This window comes from Eretmochelys imbricata, chromosome 3 (genome assembly GCF_965152235.1).
Source record: "Eretmochelys imbricata isolate rEreImb1 chromosome 3, rEreImb1.hap1, whole genome shotgun sequence".
In the NCBI taxonomy this organism is placed as follows: Eukaryota; Metazoa; Chordata; order Testudines; family Cheloniidae; genus Eretmochelys; species Eretmochelys imbricata.
In genome coordinates, this window is record NC_135574.1 from 148,752,437 (window position 1) to 148,770,965 (window position 18,529).

General features: G+C 55.4%; 1 protein-coding gene across 1 annotated transcript; it reads left to right on the forward strand.

The window, feature by feature from the left end:
- Nucleotides 1–6,707: 6,707 nt before the first annotated feature.
- HSP90AB1 (heat shock protein 90 alpha family class B member 1) lies at nt 6,708–16,065 on the forward strand. Its single transcript, XM_077813589.1, has 12 exons — nt 6,708–6,821; nt 7,260–7,406; nt 8,203–8,409; nt 8,776–8,935; nt 9,520–9,653; nt 10,328–10,645; nt 11,333–11,498; nt 11,809–11,999; nt 12,402–12,549; nt 13,100–13,368; nt 13,974–14,307; nt 15,491–16,065. Exons 2-12 carry the CDS (start codon nt 7,260–7,262, stop codon nt 15,598–15,600), a joined length of 2,184 nt encoding a protein of 727 aa, XP_077669715.1. The 5' UTR covers nt 6,708–6,821; the 3' UTR covers nt 15,601–16,065.
- The last annotated feature ends 2,464 nt before the right edge of the window (nt 16,066–18,529 follow it).

Genomic DNA, 18,529 nt, shown 5'->3' on the forward strand with positions numbered 1-18,529 from the left:
ATGGCAGTGTTGTTCTGGCATCTCAGCAGGGTTCAGATCATTTCCACTCTCTGTGAGGAGGAGGAGGCCAGAGGACACATGCTCCTTCCCTAGGCCCCAGGGGGTGTCCATCCCAGACTAAAGAGGTCACTTCCAGCCTAGGGCTCCCCCTAGACATGCTCATAGAGGGGGGCAGCTGGGGAGACCCCCCAACAGTGGGGGACTCTGGCCTCCTCATAGGTATTTGCTGTCTGATTCCAAAGGGTTTGGTCCAAATGTAGCTGACTGGCGCTCCAGTACCCTGCTACCTGTTGCCTGTTCGGGAAGCAGGGTCTCTCCAGAGCAGCACCTGCCCAGCTGCAGACCGAAAACATGCAGGAAAAGCAGGAGAAGGCCATTGGGAGAGACTGGAAGTATGGTGCACGGGGTCTCCCCAACTAAGCCCTGTTCTCAGCTCTCCTTTGGGTTTCTGGAAAAACTATCATCACTGCAAAGGGGACATTTGCCTCAATCCAGGGGTGAGGCTCTGCAGTTCATCACAGATCTGCAGGGTGCCCTCATCCCTAATGGGAAGCACTTCCTTCCCTCCCTAGAAGTCTTGGTCCCAACTTTCCCTGAGCTGCCCCAGATAGGATGGTGTTGGAATTGCTCCCAAGGGTCACAGGTCCAATACTGGTGGCAACAGAGATTCTCCTTGTTGCTGGACCTTATGGAGCAGAAGGCTCCAAGTCCTGTCCCCACTGCTGAGCGAGGTGTTTGAGGGGTGCCACAGAGCAATCCCTGCCCAGTCATGGGGGCAATAAGTTTGTTAAAGTAAAGGCTGAATTGTGACTGAAGTGGCTCCCCGCCTGATGTGGCCCAGCCAGTGTGGATGGGACCCAAACTGGGTCACAGCATCAATCCCTGCCTGGGTTGATTATGATTACACCTGCCCCATCCTCAGAGGCCAGGCCCCACCAGGAAGGAATGTGCTCCAGTCACAGTGGAGACCCCTTTACTCAATTCACACTGTGAAGAGGGGTTGAGAGGCCCAGAGATCCCCAGGGCAACTACCTGGGCGCCGGGTTTGCAGTCCCTCCCTGTTGCAGGGCCGCTGGTTGTTTCCACTGGTCCATATATGCTGGGTCCCTGCTGGCAACACAGCAATGCAAATACCTGTCATACTGGAGATTGGGCACTAGGTGGTGCCATGGGGAGGGGTCCAGAACTGCAGGCAATTCCATCCACTGAGACTTAATTGACATGACAAACTATTCAGGTGTTACCAAAGGGCAGGTAGCTCCTGTGTCTGAGGGAGATCCCTGCACTGCCAGCCCGGGGGGAGGAAGTTATGACCCAGAGACAACCCCTCCCACCCCATTTTGAGGCCCAAACTGGTTCACCAAGGAGGACAGCAGTTACTGGCTCACGTAGCTGACAGACATCACCCTCCTCTTCTTCCCCTCCTTTCTTTTGTTTGTTTTGGAAACAGGAGCTTAACATGAATGTTTGCAAACAAGGGAGGGAAAGAGACAGGTAAGTGTGGAAATAAAGTGATGCCTGGATAAACTGAGTGATGCCTAGTGGTTAGGGCAGGGGTGCCTGGGAGTCAGGACTCCTGGGTTCTATTCCAATCGTTTGTCCTTATCTAGCAATTTCTCTTTTTTCACCGATAAACCAAGGTCATTAAATCAGGGCAGCTCCACTCTTAAACCAATTTAAGACCACTCCAGGGGGTTGCACCAAGATGGAGGTAATTAAATCAGTGCACAAACTGTGCAGCCCAGGCCTTTCAGTGCTTTACAAAGAGGAGCATTTTACAGATGGGGACTCTGAGGTCCAGGGGTGGGGAGAAGGTGCCCCCAGGTCACACAGCAGAGCCAGGAGTCCTGTCCCTTGGCTCTAATCACTAGACCATACTGTTCTCCGTTCTGAGATGTGGGCCTGCCAGGCTCCCTGCAGCAGGGAGCTGATCTCATTCTGAGTCTGTAAAGTGTCAGCCTATCTAGGATGTGGGGTAAATCTGGGGGGCCTTTCCCCCACCCCATCTTGAGCACCCCCCTCTGTGCAGCCATCCCCTCCCCCGAGCTCACAGGAGGTTGGGGGGCTCAATAGGTGCCAAGAGGGTAGCCACAGCTCCCTCCCCTGTGGACATCTGGCTGCAGGGCAGCTTTGGAGGCTTGGGGGTAACTGGGAAGGGGAGTGGGCAGCAAGGGGGGGGCCCGGGGGGGACCCTCCCCCGCTAAGCTCCCCCTGCGCCAGGGCTCCCCCTTGTGGTGCTGCAGTGGCAGGCACTGGGCTGCTGCGGCCACCGCGGATTCCCCAGGGAGAGGGGGCGGGGGGGGGGCTGCAGGGGGAGGGGGAGGCCTAGCATGGAAACTACTGGAAGAAAGTTACAGCACAGCCCGGCCGAGCCACCCGTGTCCCTCCGCCGCCTCTCACAGCAGCTCAGGAAATAGTCCCGCCCTCTCCTCCACTCTGGCACGCGGAGCGGCTGCTCCCCCCCCCCGCCGGGTGTCACGCCCCGGGGTGACTGTGCAAATCCCAGCCTGCAGCACGCCGCGCGCGCCCCCTCCCCCCGGCTTCCACGTGCGCCGCAGCTCGCTGGGCGGCGGGGGGGGGGGGGTCGAGGCGCCCCCAGGGGCTCGCGCGGGGACCGGCTTCCCCGTGTCCTGCTCAGCCGGCTGCGGCCTCCCTCCCCGGCCGGGGCGCGGCAGCCGCCAGAAGGGCGTTTATGGGGAAGCTGGCCCCGCCCGAGGAGGCTGGGCGGCCCCTATCCGGATCGGGGACCTCGGCCCCGGCTGCCGCCTCCAGGCGGCCCCCCCCGCGGGCGCGCGCGCGCCTCTGGGGAGCAGCGCCAGGGGGAGGCCCCGGGCTGGGCAGATCCTTCACCGCCTGCGCCTGCTCATTTCCTCTTGAATTAAGTCGGAAACCCTTGTGGGCCCCACACTGCGGGCTGCAGTAGGGGCGGAGGCTGGGAGTCCCAGGGAGCCTCTGTCCCCGCCCGGAAGTCAGCAGGAAGGCCAGGACGTAGCAGAGGTGGCGCTGTGCTGCAAAGCATCTTGCCACCGGCATGGGACAGGAATGACAAATGGCCCGGGGGGCATCCAGCTCCGAGCACCTAGCCCCAACGGTGTATTTAGGCCAAGCATATTGTACAGCCCCATCCTGGTGGGTGTATTTACCCCTGACCAACACCTCAGGCTTCTGTGCTTTGTTTACCCCTCAGCAGCCCCTAAATACTTTATCATGCTAACGAAGGGCCTAACTCTCCATCACCCTCCTCATTTACACTCCGGCACTCTCAGAATGAGTGTAAAATGCTCCCATTCTAGCCTGGTGGTGGTTTTATACCTGCTTTTCCCTTGGCCCACATGATTTTGAATTTAACTAGTAATCTTGTTTTAGGAGGACCAGAACTGGAACATCATGGCAGCTGAGAGTCAGGAGTGAGGGGTATCGGCAGAATTGGGAGTAGGGAGGCCCAGGCTGGGATAGCAGGGAGCGGGGGGCTGCAGGTCAGGGATGAGGGGCACTGGCAGAGCTGGGGGGAGCCCAGGGCCGGAATAGCAGAGGCTATTCTACAAACTGTTGAATTAAACAGAGAGCATCAGAAAATCATTGTTCACCAACGAGAAAAAGTTAATCCTGTCAAGTCCAAACACTGGCTCCAGAACCAAAAGTATGTTTAAAATAAAATTAACACACAAGCTAACTGCAGATGCTTGTGGGATTTCTGAGGCTTTGACAGGTGCTCCTGTTTTACAAACTAACCCTCAACTGTTGGTCTTTCTGTAATCCGCTCCTACTGAGTGAATCTAGGGGCTTGCCTATGTTAGCAAACTTGTCCCAGGGCTCCACTGAAACTCCATTTCTATACCAATTTAACTAGGGGTACGTCTACACTTTGAACTGGGGGTGTAATTTCCAGCTCAGGGGGCCGTACGTGCGCTAGCTTTGATGAAGCTAACAGGCTAAAAACAGAACTGCTGTCATGGCATGGGCAGTGGGGTGGGTTAGCCCCCTGAGTTAAGTACCAAGAGTCCTGGACAGGATTCTACTTGGGGCAGCTACCCTGTCCCACCCTCTGTGCCGCCGAGACTGTGTTTCTATTGTTAGAGCATTAGACGGGTCAAAGCTACCACGTGAACATCTATCTGAGCTGACACCTCCAGAAGAAAATCCAGTGTAGTTAAATTGCTGTCAGGTTTCAGAGTGGTCGCCGCGTTAGTCTGTGTCAGTAAAAACAACGAGGAGTCCTTGTGGCACCAAAGAGACTAACACATTTATTTGGGCATGCTCGGGGGTCACGTAACTAGTTTAATAATCATTGCTGTAACCCTCTAGTATTAAACCATTATAAAAATGAATACTGTTGTGAAGATTACTATTTATTCCAATATAAACGATTTACTGATATAAAGATCTTTCTGCTGATTTAGTTAAATTGGTGTGAAAATAGAGAGTAGATCAGCTCACAGGTCAACTAAAAATGATTTAGTCACTACAATAGAAACCCCTAATGTAGATGCATTTAAACCAGTTTTGTTTGACATGGTAAATTACCAGATTATAGTGAACCAGGGCTCAGCTATCCTTGAAACGCTACAGCGGGGTTCTCCCATCGGTATAGAAAACCCACATCCCCAAGAGGCGGTAGCTAGGGTGATGGAAGAATTCTGGCCCTGTCTACACTGGGGGTTAGGTCGGCTTAACTAAGTCGCTCAGGGGGATGGATTTTTCACCCTCCTAAGCAACATACCTGGGGCAACCTAACGTTTTAGTGTAGACCAGGCCCCAGTTTGAGCATGAATTACAGTGGTTTAAATGCATTTACATGAGAGATTTGCCCTGATGTAGCTACATTGATGTAGTTACTTATATCGGTGCAAAAGCCTATGCGTAGACGGTCCCCAAGGCAGCATCTAGGAACTGAGGTGCTGAGAGCAATAGGCATTTCCCAGGGCTTCCCCCATTTGAAATCTGCCCCCCACCTTGCGCCAGCTCCTGCTGGATAATTGAACTGCTTCTCACCAGGGGAGCAAGAAGATAATACCCACCTGCTTTCCACACATAACTGTGAGCTTGCACACCTGACCATAAGGCCCTTCAGTGAAGCAGCCAAGGGCATTTGCACCCCAAGAAGGCTTTTTATGCTGCTTCTACTGTTATACCTGTGTCCACACTAGCAGGGTTGCACTGATTTAACTCTGTTGGTTTCTAAGCCAATACGATTACCGCAAGGCAAAAACTGTGCAGAGGCCTATGTACTACCCCTCAACACAAGCAGGGAGTGTGCCAGCTCCCACCCCAAAACATGATGGGGCAATTTGATCCGTGGTGTAACTCTGTGCCTTTCTCTACCCCATGGAACTCATCATGTAGTGAAACTCGTCCTGAGAGCTGCAAAGGGCAGGGGAGGGAGAGAACATGGGACATTCTTCTAGTGGGGTCCATCCAAGCTCTTTTGGGACAAGTGCTCCAGGATTTCACAGGTGCCAGGTGGGAGTCCATGGAGCAAGCTCAGTAGGTGCCTCCAAAGCTTCATAGATTTTAAGGCCAGAAAGGACCACTGTGGTCATCTCCTCTGACCTCCTTTGTAACACAGGCATTAGAACCTCACCTACTGATTCCTCCAGCAAGTCCCTCACTTCTGGTTGAGCTAGAATATACCTTCTAGACAGACAGACAGACAGACAGACAGTCTGCCTGTAAAAACTGCAGGGGATGGAGAATCCTCCACATTCCTAGGTAAGTTTTTTCCTCCCAATGGTTAATTACCCTCACTGTTCAAAATTTGCACCTCATTGCTAGTCTGAATTTGACTTCATTGAGCTTCAGCTCCAACCACTGGATCTTGTTATGACTTTTCCTGCGAGATTCAAGAGGCAGCTACTATCAGGAATCTCTTCCCCATGTAGGTACTTGAATGTAGACCATGAGCAAGTTCTCTCACTTTCAGGCATGCTTTCAAGACCTTGAGTCGTTCTTGTTGCTTTCTGCTGAACGCTTTCCAATTTGTAAACATCCTTCTCCATTTACAATTACTCTTTGCAATCCGTTAGTTAATCATTTTTTAATCCATTTAATATGGGTCACTTTGGTTTTTGACAAGTACTGGGGTGACAATGCTACATTTTTTTAATCAAAATGTCATGTGGGACTGAGGCCTTGTCTACATGCCCGTCATTCAGTTTAACCTTCTTAAATGTTGGCAGTCAACTTTTTTCTAGTCTTCTTGAAAATTACAGATCAGGGAGGTTGGGACCATGGGCAGAAGCAGAAGAGGGGATGCAGCGGTATGAGAAGAGATGGTGGAAGCCAGGGAAACACAGAGGATGGTACTTGGAGTGGAGTTGCTGATGTGTTAAGGGGTTCCTAGGGTTTTGAGTTACAAGGGAATTGGCCCCCAAGAACAGAGGGGAGGCGGGGTGCCAGGAAGAATCCCTTGAGAGATTTGAGGCATCAGGGGGATAGGGCACAGGAATTCCTGGATAGTGGGGTGAGTGGGGAATTGGGGTGTCAGGAGTTGGACGACCAGGCAGACTTACAAGTACTGGGGTGACAGAGTAGGGGATATAAGGAGCTTCCCGAGTATTGGGGTGAGAGGGGGAACCGGGGCATATGTGTCTGGCTGGAAAAGGGCTGCTGCACGGAGACAAAATACCAGAATCCGTAATAATCCCCAGTCTTGCCGAGCCAGCCCGGCCCTTTTAAGGCGGAGGGAGACGGGGGCCGGGCCGGGCTCAGCCCCTATATAGGGCGGGCGGAGGCGGCCCCGGTTTCTCTCTCTCCCGGCCGCGCCGCAGTCCCCGCACTAGGGTCCGAGCCCGCTTCTGCCCGATCTCCCGCCACCCATCGCGGTAAGGGCGGCCGGGGGCCTGGCCCGGCGCGGGCGGGCGAGCGGGCCGGCGGGGCTCGGCCCCGGGCCGGGCGGGGGGCGCCGCGCTCCGGGCGGGGGGCGCCGGGGCGGGAGCGGGGGGCGCACGTGGCTCCGCTGGGCGCTGCCATGTTGAGCGGGGCGCCTCGGGGTGGGGGCCCGGCGGGTTCGACTGCGGGAGCGCCCGGCCCCCGCCTCTAGGGCTGGAGGCCCCGCTGGGCCTTGGACGCGGCCCGGCCCCGCCGGCCTGGGGTGGGGAGCGGGGCCCTGGTCGCCCAGCGGGCGGCGGCCCCGCCTCTCCCGTGCCGCCCCGGCGGGTGCCCGTCCCGCGGCGGGGAGCAGGCCCGCGGGAGGCGGAGGCGGGCGCGGGCGGGGTGGGGGGCGCCAGGCAGGTGCTCTGAGCCCGGGGCTTGTTTTGCAGATGCCTGAAGGAGTGCAGCATGGGGAGGAGGAAGTGGAGACTTTCGCCTTCCAGGCAGAGATCGCCCAGCTCATGTCCCTGATCATCAACACCTTCTACTCCAACAAGGAGATCTTCCTGCGGGAGATCATCTCCAACGCCTCCGATGTGAGCTTGCGGGGCGGGGAGGGGGGCCGCCCGCCCCCAGCGGGAGTGCGGGGCTCTGCAGTGCTGCCGCTGGGTACAGCGGGCACTGCCCGCCCCTGTTACTAGGGCAACCATTGATTTTCTCTGATCTGCTGAGGCCCTTAAAGGAGCCTGGCTAGTGATGGAAGGGCCTTGTAAGGTGCCTCGGCCCTGCCCTAGAGGACCCATCCCTGGGGGGGGGGTCTGTTTCCCTGCCTTTGTCCTAAGATGGCCAACGAGGGGGCTGGTTAATGCCAGATGGGCTGGTGGTCACCTGCCCTTAGGAAAGGGTTGGAGAGCCCTAAATAATCTCCCTCTTCTCCCTCCCACCCCCCCGGTCTCGCTGGAGTAGTAATTCAGTATGCCCGTAGGTCCTGGCACGAGCGGAACTCGGTGGTGCAGCCCTGCCGGCAGTGGCCCCTATCTCCTAGTTTCATTTCTGCTGCTCTTCAAGGAGCTGGCATGGAGTTGGCATTTGGTGTCTCCTGTTTGTTTCCAGGCATTCTCTCTTCCTGTGCATGTGGTGGATGAATGAGCCTGTCTCTTTGTCCTGCATGCTGCTCTGATGGGGTAGCCGTGGTGCCTCTCTTAAGAAGGGCCTCTTGTTTTGCCCTCTGGAGGGGTTTGAGTGAAGCCAGAGCTTTTGTGGCAGATCTGTGTCTTGGTGATGCTATCTCGAGAGTCCATGGGCCTTCCTGCCCAGAGCAGGGAGAGTACAGGATCCATGGAGCCGGTGAATGGTGGGTGGGCCTTGCTAACGGTCTCTGTCCTCCCCTAGGCCCTGGACAAGATCCGTTATGAGAGCCTGACAGATCCCTCAAAGCTGGACAGTGGCAAGGAGCTAAAAATTGACATCATCCCTAACCCCCGGGACCGCACCCTTACCTTGGTGGACACAGGTATCGGCATGACAAAGGCCGACCTCATCAACAACTTGGGCACTATTGCCAAATCTGGTACCAAAGCCTTCATGGAAGCCCTGCAGGTGAGTGGCCTTCAGCCTGGGCTCTAGAGCGCTTGGACCCCTTGTGAGCCTGGCCAGCTACCGGGCTCATGTCCTCTGCAGAGCCTTGCAACTTCAACACTCAGTACTTGGCTAAGAGATGACCCCTTTCTGGGCCTGTGTCCTCCCAGGGAGCAGCCAGCAGTGCTTTTGGCTTGTTCATGTGTTCCCCGGTCCCTCCTGCACAGAGAGGAGGTGACTGTGCCCTGCCCTATCCCTGTCTGTATTTGTGGCTTTATCTCTGTGTGTTGGCCCAGCTCCCTGCTATTGGGACACACCTGGTTGCGTCTCAGACATTACCTGTCTCTGGTGTCTTGCTTTTCTCACCCATTCTCTTTCCCCTTGCAGGCGGGTGCTGATATCTCCATGATTGGGCAGTTTGGCGTGGGCTTCTACTCTGCCTACCTGGTGGCTGAGAAGGTCGTGGTCATTTCCAAGCACAATGATGACGAGCAGTATGCCTGGGAGTCATCAGCTGGGGGCTCCTTCACTGTCAAAGCCGATCATGGTGCGGACTGTGGTAATGGGGTCTGCAGGGAATTAGCCACTCCCCTCCCCTCTGTATGCCAAGGGGTCCCAGAGAGAGGGATCTATGTGAAGTTAGTCACCCCCTCCCACCCTGTCTGCCATGGGGCCCCTAAAGGGGTTTGAGGTGGCTGGTGACAAGATGGTATGGCTGGATAAGGTGTTGCAGTCTGTAGCTGCCACCTGGTGGGGAAGCTTAAATCAGTGAGAGAGGGTCCAGGCTCATGGGGTCATGTGTGAAGCCTGAGTGATCAGTCAGCTTGGGTTAGGTCCCAGGTCTAATCTGTGGAGAAAGCTGGGGGAGAAAGCACCCCTCAGTGCTAACCAAATCCATGGTGTAACCCTGGTGCAGGGCCAGTGATAGCTGTGGATCTTCCCTCCCTGCTTATGGATGGGGTGTCTGACCTTGGTTCCTATTAGAAACACTGTGATGATCCTCCCCTTAGTTTAGCTGTGGGCTGCACCTGACATTGACATGAGATCTGCAGAGTACCTGTAGGCAGTAATGCCACTGTCTGTCCAGTACCTGTAGACAGTAATGCCACTGCCTCTCTCCTGATGTCTTAGGTGAGCCCATTGGGCGTGGCACCAAGGTGATCCTGTACTTGAAGGAGGATCAGACAGAGTACCTTGAGGAGCGGCGGGTCAAGGAGGTGGTGAAGAAGCACTCCCAGTTCATCGGCTACCCCATCACCCTTTATGTACGTATGTGAGAGATGGTGGGACCCATGGGAAGGCCAGATGGAGCATGGGGGGAAGCCCAAGCTGAGAATGGGGAGAGGATGGTACATTCCACCTTGAGTCTTCCCAAGCTGCACACAGGTGTGCGTGTAAGAGACCGTGATGGGCTTTACCAGGGTCTGGAGGCAAGGGCTGTGCATTCATCCTGCTGCTGCAGGAATTGGCCAGCAGAATGGTACGAGGGTAGGAATTAGTTCACTGTTGCTAGGGAGTGGGGTCACCGAAAGGGTGTACTGCGTAGTCAGACTCGCATCCCTAAATCTGTGCCAGCACCTTGGGCCATTGCCTAAACTGCCAGGTGAGGGACTGAGGCTGGACCCCAGCACTCTGTCTTCACCTACATTGTTCTCTATTGCAGGAGCAATGGGGGGTCTCACCAGCTGGTGGTAGCCATAGATTCTTTAGTCTCTTTGTTGGCCCAGCCACTGGAAAGCACGTGAGAAATTTGAACCAGTGCTATACCTGCAGTGCATCACTGCAGTGTTTAGCCTTTGCATGGAACCCAGCAGACTGAAACTCCCATCTCTCCTGGGGCAACTGTGTCTCTGTCGCTGCCCTTTATCTCTTGTGCATAGGAGGCCCTGAGTAAGGTAGGTGCCTTGGCCATGACCCTCTTTTGCTCCTCTCCCTACAGCTGGAGAAGGAGCGGGAAAAGGAAATCAGTGACGATGAGGCAGAGGAAGAGAAGGGGGAGAAGGAGGATGAGGATACAGCCCCCAAGGATGAGGAGAAGCCCAAGATCGAGGACGTGGGCTCAGATGAGGAGGAAGAAGAGGGTGGTAAGGGCAAGAAGAAGAAGACCAAGAAGATCAAGGAGAAATACATCGACCAGGAGGAGCTGAACAAGACCAAGCCTATCTGGACCCGCAATCCTGATGACATCACCCAGGAGGAGTACGGAGAGTTTTACAAGAGCCTCACCAATGACTGGGAGGACCACCTGGCTGTCAAGGTGAGTGTAGAGGCCGGGCTGGGCACACTGGTAGAGGCCAAGGTTCCCTTTACCTCAAAGCAAGATGGATTAGTGCACAGGTCCACATTTCTTCATCACAGGGGTGGGCTTTAGTATAGGAAGTTGGGGGGCCCCAAAATGCTCCTTTAGACCCAGTGAGAAGTGACTGAACTGCAGCTGGTTCCCCTATCAGGGGAAGCAAATAGCTGGGCTGAGCCCATTTGACTTGTCATTGCTGGTCCTGGGCATGGAGCCTCCCACCTGGGTGTGGTGCAGGTTTGCTGGCCCTTTGGTCAGGGTGACCCTCACTCCCAATCCCCTGCTTCATCCATGTGTGCAGGGTTCTCCTGAGGCCCTGGCTGCCACTCTCTGGCATGAGCGAATGGGGACAGGAGCTGCTGCTTTGGAGGCCTTAGATCCTGCCCAGCATTTGCTGGAGGCGGAGATGTTGGCACAGTGGGGAAGAAGGGGAGTGCAGAGTCAGGGTGCTGGGAGACTTGCTGTCCCGCTTGTCTGTCTGATGCATTGTGCAGTTGGCTCTAAGGTAGCCATTCAGTCCCCCTACCCAAGGCCCTTTGGGTGCTCCTGCAGCCGGGCCAAAGGGAAGGGCTCTCCCCCGGGGAGGGTTAGAGGAATGAAGTCCTGGGAGCTCTGTTCATCTGACCCCCCGTGTCTCCCAACCTGCAGCACTTCTCTGTGGAGGGGCAGCTGGAGTTCCGAGCTCTGCTCTTCATCCCACGTCGTGCCCCCTTTGACCTCTTTGAGAACAAGAAGAAAAAGAACAACATCAAGCTGTATGTGAGGCGTGTCTTCATTATGGACAGCTGTGATGAGCTCATCCCAGAGTACCTGAGTAAGAGCCCTCTGTGTAGCACCCCACCCTTGTGCAGAGCTCCCTCTCTAAACAGCTAAAGGTCTCCGGCTTCTAGTATCCTCCCAGCTATGTTAGTTGCTTCCTCCCCATTGCACCACCCCAGTACATCATACAGTCTTGCGGCACTGCTGGGAGGGATGCAGAGGTTCAGGTCTCCTGACGCAGCCTGGAGCTTGGGCTTTTCCTGCTTGGCACTTCTGTTCTCGTGCATGGGGGATGGGTGTATGGAGTTCTTAGCCTGGCTGTACTGATCACCCTCCCTGGTCCTTGGCTTCTTTCCTCCCCTCAGATTTCATCCGGGGTGTGGTGGACTCTGAGGACCTGCCTTTGAACATCTCCCGGGAGATGCTGCAGCAGAGCAAGATCCTCAAGGTTATCCGCAAGAACATTGTCAAGAAGTGCCTGGAGCTCTTCTCTGAGCTGACAGAGGACAAGGAAAGCTACAAGAAATTCTATGAAGCCTTCTCCAAGAACCTCAAGGTGAGAGACAGCCAGCTAGCCCAGCACCTGGGGGCAAAGGGGACGCTGCTCTGCCTCAACATGCTCCACAGGCAGGCACTTGAGGATCCAGAACTAGTCTATGATCTGTTCCAAGATGGTGACTTCTCTGGGTTGGGCTCAAGGCTCAAACCTGCTCTTCCTGGCTGGGCTCTGGAGCGGAGGGGCCAAACAATCTGTTGTCTTAGCAACCAAGAAGGGCAGGTGTGCCCCAGGGTGCTTGAATGGAAATGCCTCCCTAACTGCATCTGCTCCCAACCTCAGCCCTTGGGTGTGGGTGGGGTGTTTGCAGGGAGGAGCTAGATTTCCCAGCTCCTGAGGGCAGGAGAGTGTTAGTGAGCCACTTACTGGAGCCTGCATATAAATCACCTCCTCTGCCCCCAGCTTGGGATCCACGAGGACTCAACCAACCGGAAGCGCCTGTCGGAGCTGCTACGCTACCACACGTCACAGTCTGGCGACGAGGTGGCCTCCCTCTCTGAGTACGTGTCCCGCATGAAGGAGACTCAGAAAAGCATCTACTACATCACAGGTGAGGGCTGCTGGCCGGGGGGGCGAAACCTCCCTCCTCCCCCATCACCCAGGCAGAGACTGTCCCTCAGAATGGGGATCTCCTCAGCCTGCTAGATTTGGTGTAGCTAATGCAACACCAAGAGGGTTAGATTCCTGTGCGGGCCCCTCCTGTCACCCCAGAATGGACTCTTCTGCCGAGTTACTGCCTGGCTCCTCTGGTCGCTGGTGTGACACGGGGAGTTCCCCTGGCAGGTGGGCTTGTATGGAAAGGGGGAGTCTCCTCCCCAAAACTCTACTTCCTAGAGAGAGGCTCTTGTTAATCAGGTGCTTTGGGATCCTTGGCTGGGAGCTGGGTATGCAAGTTTTGTGGTCTCATTTCTCTAAGGGAATGGCTAGGCCCTATCCCTGGCACCGTGGGGCCTGTAGACCCTTGTAAGAGGTCTTCAACATCAGCCTCGCAGGGGCCATGTCTCAGCCGAAGTCTAGCCAGTCCCTACCAGGGGACTGCTGGAGACCCCAGAGTGTAGCCAGCTCCGAGCCCTGGTGACCGCTTGTTTCCCCCAGCACAGGTGAGAGTAAGGAGCAGGTGGCTAACTCCGCCTTTGTGGAGCGGGTGCGGAAGCGCGGCTTCGAGGTGGTGTACATGACGGAGCCCATCGACGAATACTGTGTGCAACAGCTCAAGGAGTTTGATGGCAAGAGCCTGGTGTCAGTCACCAAGGAGGGGCTGGAGCTGCCCGAGGATGAGGACGAGAAGAAGAAGATGGAGGAAAGCAAAGCGAAGTTTGAGAACCTCTGCAAGCTCATGAAGGAGATCCTGGATAAGAAGGTTGAGAAGGTAACTAGGGGTGGGGTGAGGATCCCAGCCCAGGGCCAAGTCCTGGCTCAATGGGGAAGGAGAGTGGGGCCTCACTGAATGCAGACAAGGATTGGACCCTGGCTTAGTGCATGGCCTCTGGCCTCCCTTGTCTCCAGCAGAGGATCAGCTGAAGGAGACTACAAGTCCCAGCATGCACTGCAGCATCTTGCTCTAAGCTTTTGGGCTGCAGGTGAGGGGCACTGACCCAAAACTTTGATTGTAGGGGTAGTGCTTTGGGAATGTGTACTGGGTACAAGGGGTTGGCTGAGCTGCTGGAGCTGTTCCAGGCAGTGTTCCTGAAGCTGGCTGAGAGATCCCTATTTGCTTCGGGGCTGTCTGTCCTCTGGATATGGTGGTGACGATGTGGCCAAGCCAGAGGGAAGGTGCTGTGCTGTGGAGAGCATCTGTGCCCTTCCCTGCAGCCAGGTCTCCACTGCCTGTGGCTCCTCCGCCATTTGTGGGTGTCTCCTGCTGAGCATGACATAAGGGCTGGAGTCCCTGCATCTGCTGTGACCAGACCCAGTCAGAAGCACTAGACCCTGCTATTTTTTGTCTGGCCTGTTAACCCTGGGGTCCCTCTGCAGGTGACTATCTCGAATCGGCTGGTCTCATCGCCATGCTGCATCGTCACCAGCACCTATGGCTGGACGGCCAACATGGAGCGTATCATGAAGGCCCAAGCGCTGCGGGACAACTCCACAATGGGCTACATGATGGCCAAGAAGCACCTGGAGATCAACCCTGACCACCCCATCGTGGAGACCCTGCGCCAGAAGGCTGAGGCTGATAAGAACGACAAAGCTGTCAAGGACCTGGTGGTGCTGCTCTTTGAGACAGCCCTGCTCTCCTCTGGCTTCTCCCTGGAAGATCCCCAGACCCACTCCAACCGCATCTACAGGATGATCAAGCTCGGCTTGGGTAAGTGCCCCAGTTGACTGGGAATCACAAAGAGTTGGCATTTGATGGTAGACACTGGGGAAGGAGCTTTTTCCAGCTCTTCAGTGTCTGGGATCCAGAGACCTGTTCATGGTGGCTTATCCTGAAAGCTAGAAGTCAGGGGCATGTTAGCCAGTTGAGCTTGTCTTTGGCTTTAGCACAGAGCAGGCCTCCTTGGGAACGAGTGGTAATAACACTTATCCTGCTCCAAGGACACTCATGCTGGCCACTAGAAGGAGCTCTGACTCCTCAGTCCTGGCTTATCCTTTTCTCAGTTTATGGAAGGAGTGGTCCCAAGGCGAGCTTTACTGACCTGGCTCACACAGGAAGTGCAGTGGAGGGAACAGCCAGCAGGAGGCACTGTTTTCTGGCATGAATCATATCCTAGTCTTAAGTCATGACAGGAGGGTGTAAAATGTGCAAGCTAGAGTGGCATGCAACCTAATCAGCATGGTAGGGCCTGTGCATTAGCCAGTGTGTGGAAGGCCAGTGGCAGGTGTTGGCAGCATGTGAGTGGAAAACTGGTTTGAAAATGGGCTTTTTTTTTTCAAGTGGAAAACTGACTCTTCAGCAAGAAATTGAAAACCCAAAACGTTCCATGGTAACTTCTGATTCAGCAATGCTGCCACCAGGGCCTCTTGGAGTTTGTAGTTTGTATGTCATGCCTCCATTTGTCTCTGTGGGTTTCACTACATCTCCCACAATGCATCGCTCTCCCATTAGCTGCTGTGGTGCATCATGGGGAATGTAATCCCTTGGCGAGTTTGGCCCATGGAGGAGAATGGGAGCAGGAGGCACCACGGCAGCATCTCTGAACTGAAGGGTGGTTTTCAGGCCATGGCTTATTGACAGGCAGTGTGCGTTTTTCCAGGGAAAGCAGACATGCTTTTGGCATGCACGAAAGAGCATTGATAGAAAGCTGGTTTTCTGCTGCAACTCGATGGGCTGGAAATGTTTTGCCCAGTCCTCCAGGAGAGGGCCCTGGCCTAGCTGCACTCTTGGCTTACTGCCCTTTTGCTGAGAAGTAGGGGCCTGTTCCTCCACTCAGACCATGTTGCTCTTGTGGCTGCCCCATCCTCTCTGGAGGTCCCCTTGCTGTGCTGTGTGTGTGATCCTGGGGGTGGCCCTCAAAGTAACCAGCCTGCACATCTCCCTCCCTCCCCAGGTATCGATGAGGATGAGGTGATTGCAGAGGAGCCCAGCGTTGCTGTCCCTGATGAGATACCCCCACTAGAGGGAGAGGAAGATGCATCCCGCATGGAGGAGGTGGACTAAAGGGGGCCATTCCCTCTCCAATCTTAGCTCCCTGCATCATCTCTGCTTGGAAGGGGCAGGGCCTGGCCTCTACAACTGCTACTGACTTCTCGGCTCCCCTAGTGTTGTGTTTCCCCACTTGTTTCCCCCTGTCAGTAGGGGGTAGGGCTGCAGGGTCCCAGCCCTGTCTGGTCCATCTGTCTTTCTGCTTGTGTTGAACCAGCTGCTTGGGGCGGCAGGTTGTGCTGATGGGTTCTGATTTTTCCCCCATGGGGGGGTCTTGTGCTGCTCCTGGGCACCAAGCACCCACCCTGCCCCAGCTGGGGTGAGCACTGAGCTTGAGGGTCCGTGCCCCCTCCCCCCCAAGCACAGCAGGGAGCCCAATACCCAACCCCCTGGCAGCTGCCTGCATCCTAGGGTAGGATGTTGTATTTTGTCGGCCGTTTGGTTTTTTGTTCTACTGAAATTAAAGTATCAAATAGAGAATGCGGTTTACACAGAGCGGCTGCCTTGTCTGTGCCAGCTCTACACAGTGTGGGGAGACTGGGCCCCAGTATTTCCCACTGGGGTGGTGCCCAGGGTCCCTGCAGCACCCAAAGGGAGTGATGGCAGGTGTGGGGGGGAGTCGTGGAGAGCAGTGCTCTGTGGAGGCTGAGTGCTGCATTCAAAACACTGCTGTGCTTGGCCCTGCTCTCTCTCGGAGAACTACTCAGACCAGTTGCAGCGTAGCCCCTACCCTTTAATGAAAGGCCCTGGAGCAGGAGCTGAGGCTGGGGTTTGTGATGCTGTTGCCCCTGCTTGGCACATGTGTATCTGGCTGCTAGGGTAGCACTTGCTAAACTTCAGGCTGTGTACCAAGTGCAGGGAACTGAGTGTGTCCCTTCAAAGGGAAGGCAGGGTTTGAGGCTGCAGCTCCTAGCCACTTCCATAGTCCTGCTCTGTTGCTTACCCTCCCACTCCCATGTGGAGGGCACCTACCTCACTTTGACAGTGTCTTCCTGAGGAGCTGGGTTAGCTCACCTCTGCCTTTTTCAGCAGTGGGCACTGCACATGTGCAAATGCTGTGGAAGGCTAAGGCAGAGGCCAGCAGGAGTCCTGCCTCTGTTGCGATTTGTGTAAGTCTTGTCCCAACAACAGAACTAATCTACACTGCCCCAAAGTCTCTGGGCAGCAACCTGTGTCCTCAGCCTGCTCTCCCCAGGAGCTTTCTTAAGATCCCATTCCAGTTTGCACAACCAGCAATGCCCTTAATGGACCTAGAATTCAGGGGCTTTCTTCCTGGGCTGACCTGGATCCTCTGAGGTGGTGGTTGAGTATCTACTGGTTAAGCTAGCAGTTGCTTTCCTTGCCTGGGCAGTCTAAAATGTACACAGTGGAAGAGTTGCTTCTGTGTTCTCCTGGGCTACCTTCTTGGCTCTGATCTTGGTCCTGGAACGCACATGTGGAGGAAGTGCCAGCTCTGACTCGACTTGCTGCCTTCAGCAGGAGGCCTGATGGAGCCAGTGTGGGATGAGTTCACCCTTCCCCCTGGGCCATGTGGCAGGCTGGAGAGCTGCTCCTGGGTTGGGAGTGTCCCTGTGCTTCTCTCCAAGGGGGTGGAAGAGGTGCAGGACTCCAACCTTGCCACTAAGTGGCACCCTCTTCCTGTCACAGCCAAGGCCCAGTGGTGGAGCCAGCACACTCCTGGGTGAGGTAGTCTTCTGGGGGTTAATTCTCTCCCCGTAAACCCTGTTGTAGCTTGCTCGGCTGCCCCTTCCTCCTTGTGGGGCAGACTGAGAGCCAGGACCTAAATCAGATGGATGGACCTTCAGGACTGAGCCAGCTTGGGGGAGGGTGCTAGTAGCTGCTGGACCTTTCTTAAGCTCTGGCCCTCAGGGCTGCTGGTGGTCAGAGGGCAGCTGTGAGGGGCTAACTGATCTAAGGTTTGCCTGGTGTGCTGAGTGGGGCGGAGTCTGGGGAAGAGTCCAGCCCTACCCTCAACAGGAGGGGTAGGAGTTTTAGCAGTAGGGGACTGGGAGTAAAAGCCTGGGTAGGGGCTGGTGGTTACCTACCCTCCACTTTATGTGGTTGTTTGCTCTCTATATCCTACCACCTGCAACTCCAGCACCTGCCTCTGCTCAGCAGGAGCCTCCCACCATTTGCTTCTGGGCTGTAGGTATAGTAGGGCTGTAAGCACCTGTCTCCTGCTTGGTCCTTCTAGTGTGGAAGTAGGGGAGCAGTGACCAGCTCACAGGTGGGAGAACTCTGTCAGGTCTGGAAGCTATAGGGAGTCTGGGTGTGGCAAGGGGTTGGCCACAGCTGCCTGCAGGTTTCTGAGGACTTAGCAGGAGCTTTGCAAGGTTTTGTCAGAGGAAGAAGTAGCACCACCAGCCACCTCTATGGTCCTCAGTGCCCAGTACACTTATACCTACCCCAGCTGCAGCCCCCAGCAACTCTGTCCACCTGAGCCAAATGCTTAGTTCGTTACTTGCCAGAAGCCACAGCCTGTGCCATACTCGCACAAAATGGAGCTATCTCCATCTTCAACACAAAGGAGCAGAGCCTACAGCTCCCAGCATGCAACAGGGCCTGTGCCCCAGAGTATAGCCCTGGGGTTGTCTGCTGCATTGCATGCTGGGAGTTGTAGTCCTCCACTTTCATAGTGGAGCACGCTCAGATGTTCAGGGGGCTTTTGCTGAACAGCAGCCCTGGCCCAACAGTTGTGGGGGGGCAGGCCCCTTTTCTTCAAACACAAAATATTTCACATGCAAAAAAAAGGATCCATTCCAAAAACAAATATCACTTCCCCCTCTTAACAAAACATCAACTTGTAACCCCCCCCTTTTTCCAGGGGCAAAGTGGAGGGGGTGAAAAGGGTGAGTCAAGGTGGGCAAACTTGGGCAAAACCACCCTGTGCCTAATTCCTCCCTTCTTCTACAGCACCTCTTGTGGGTGACTCACCAACCCAGCC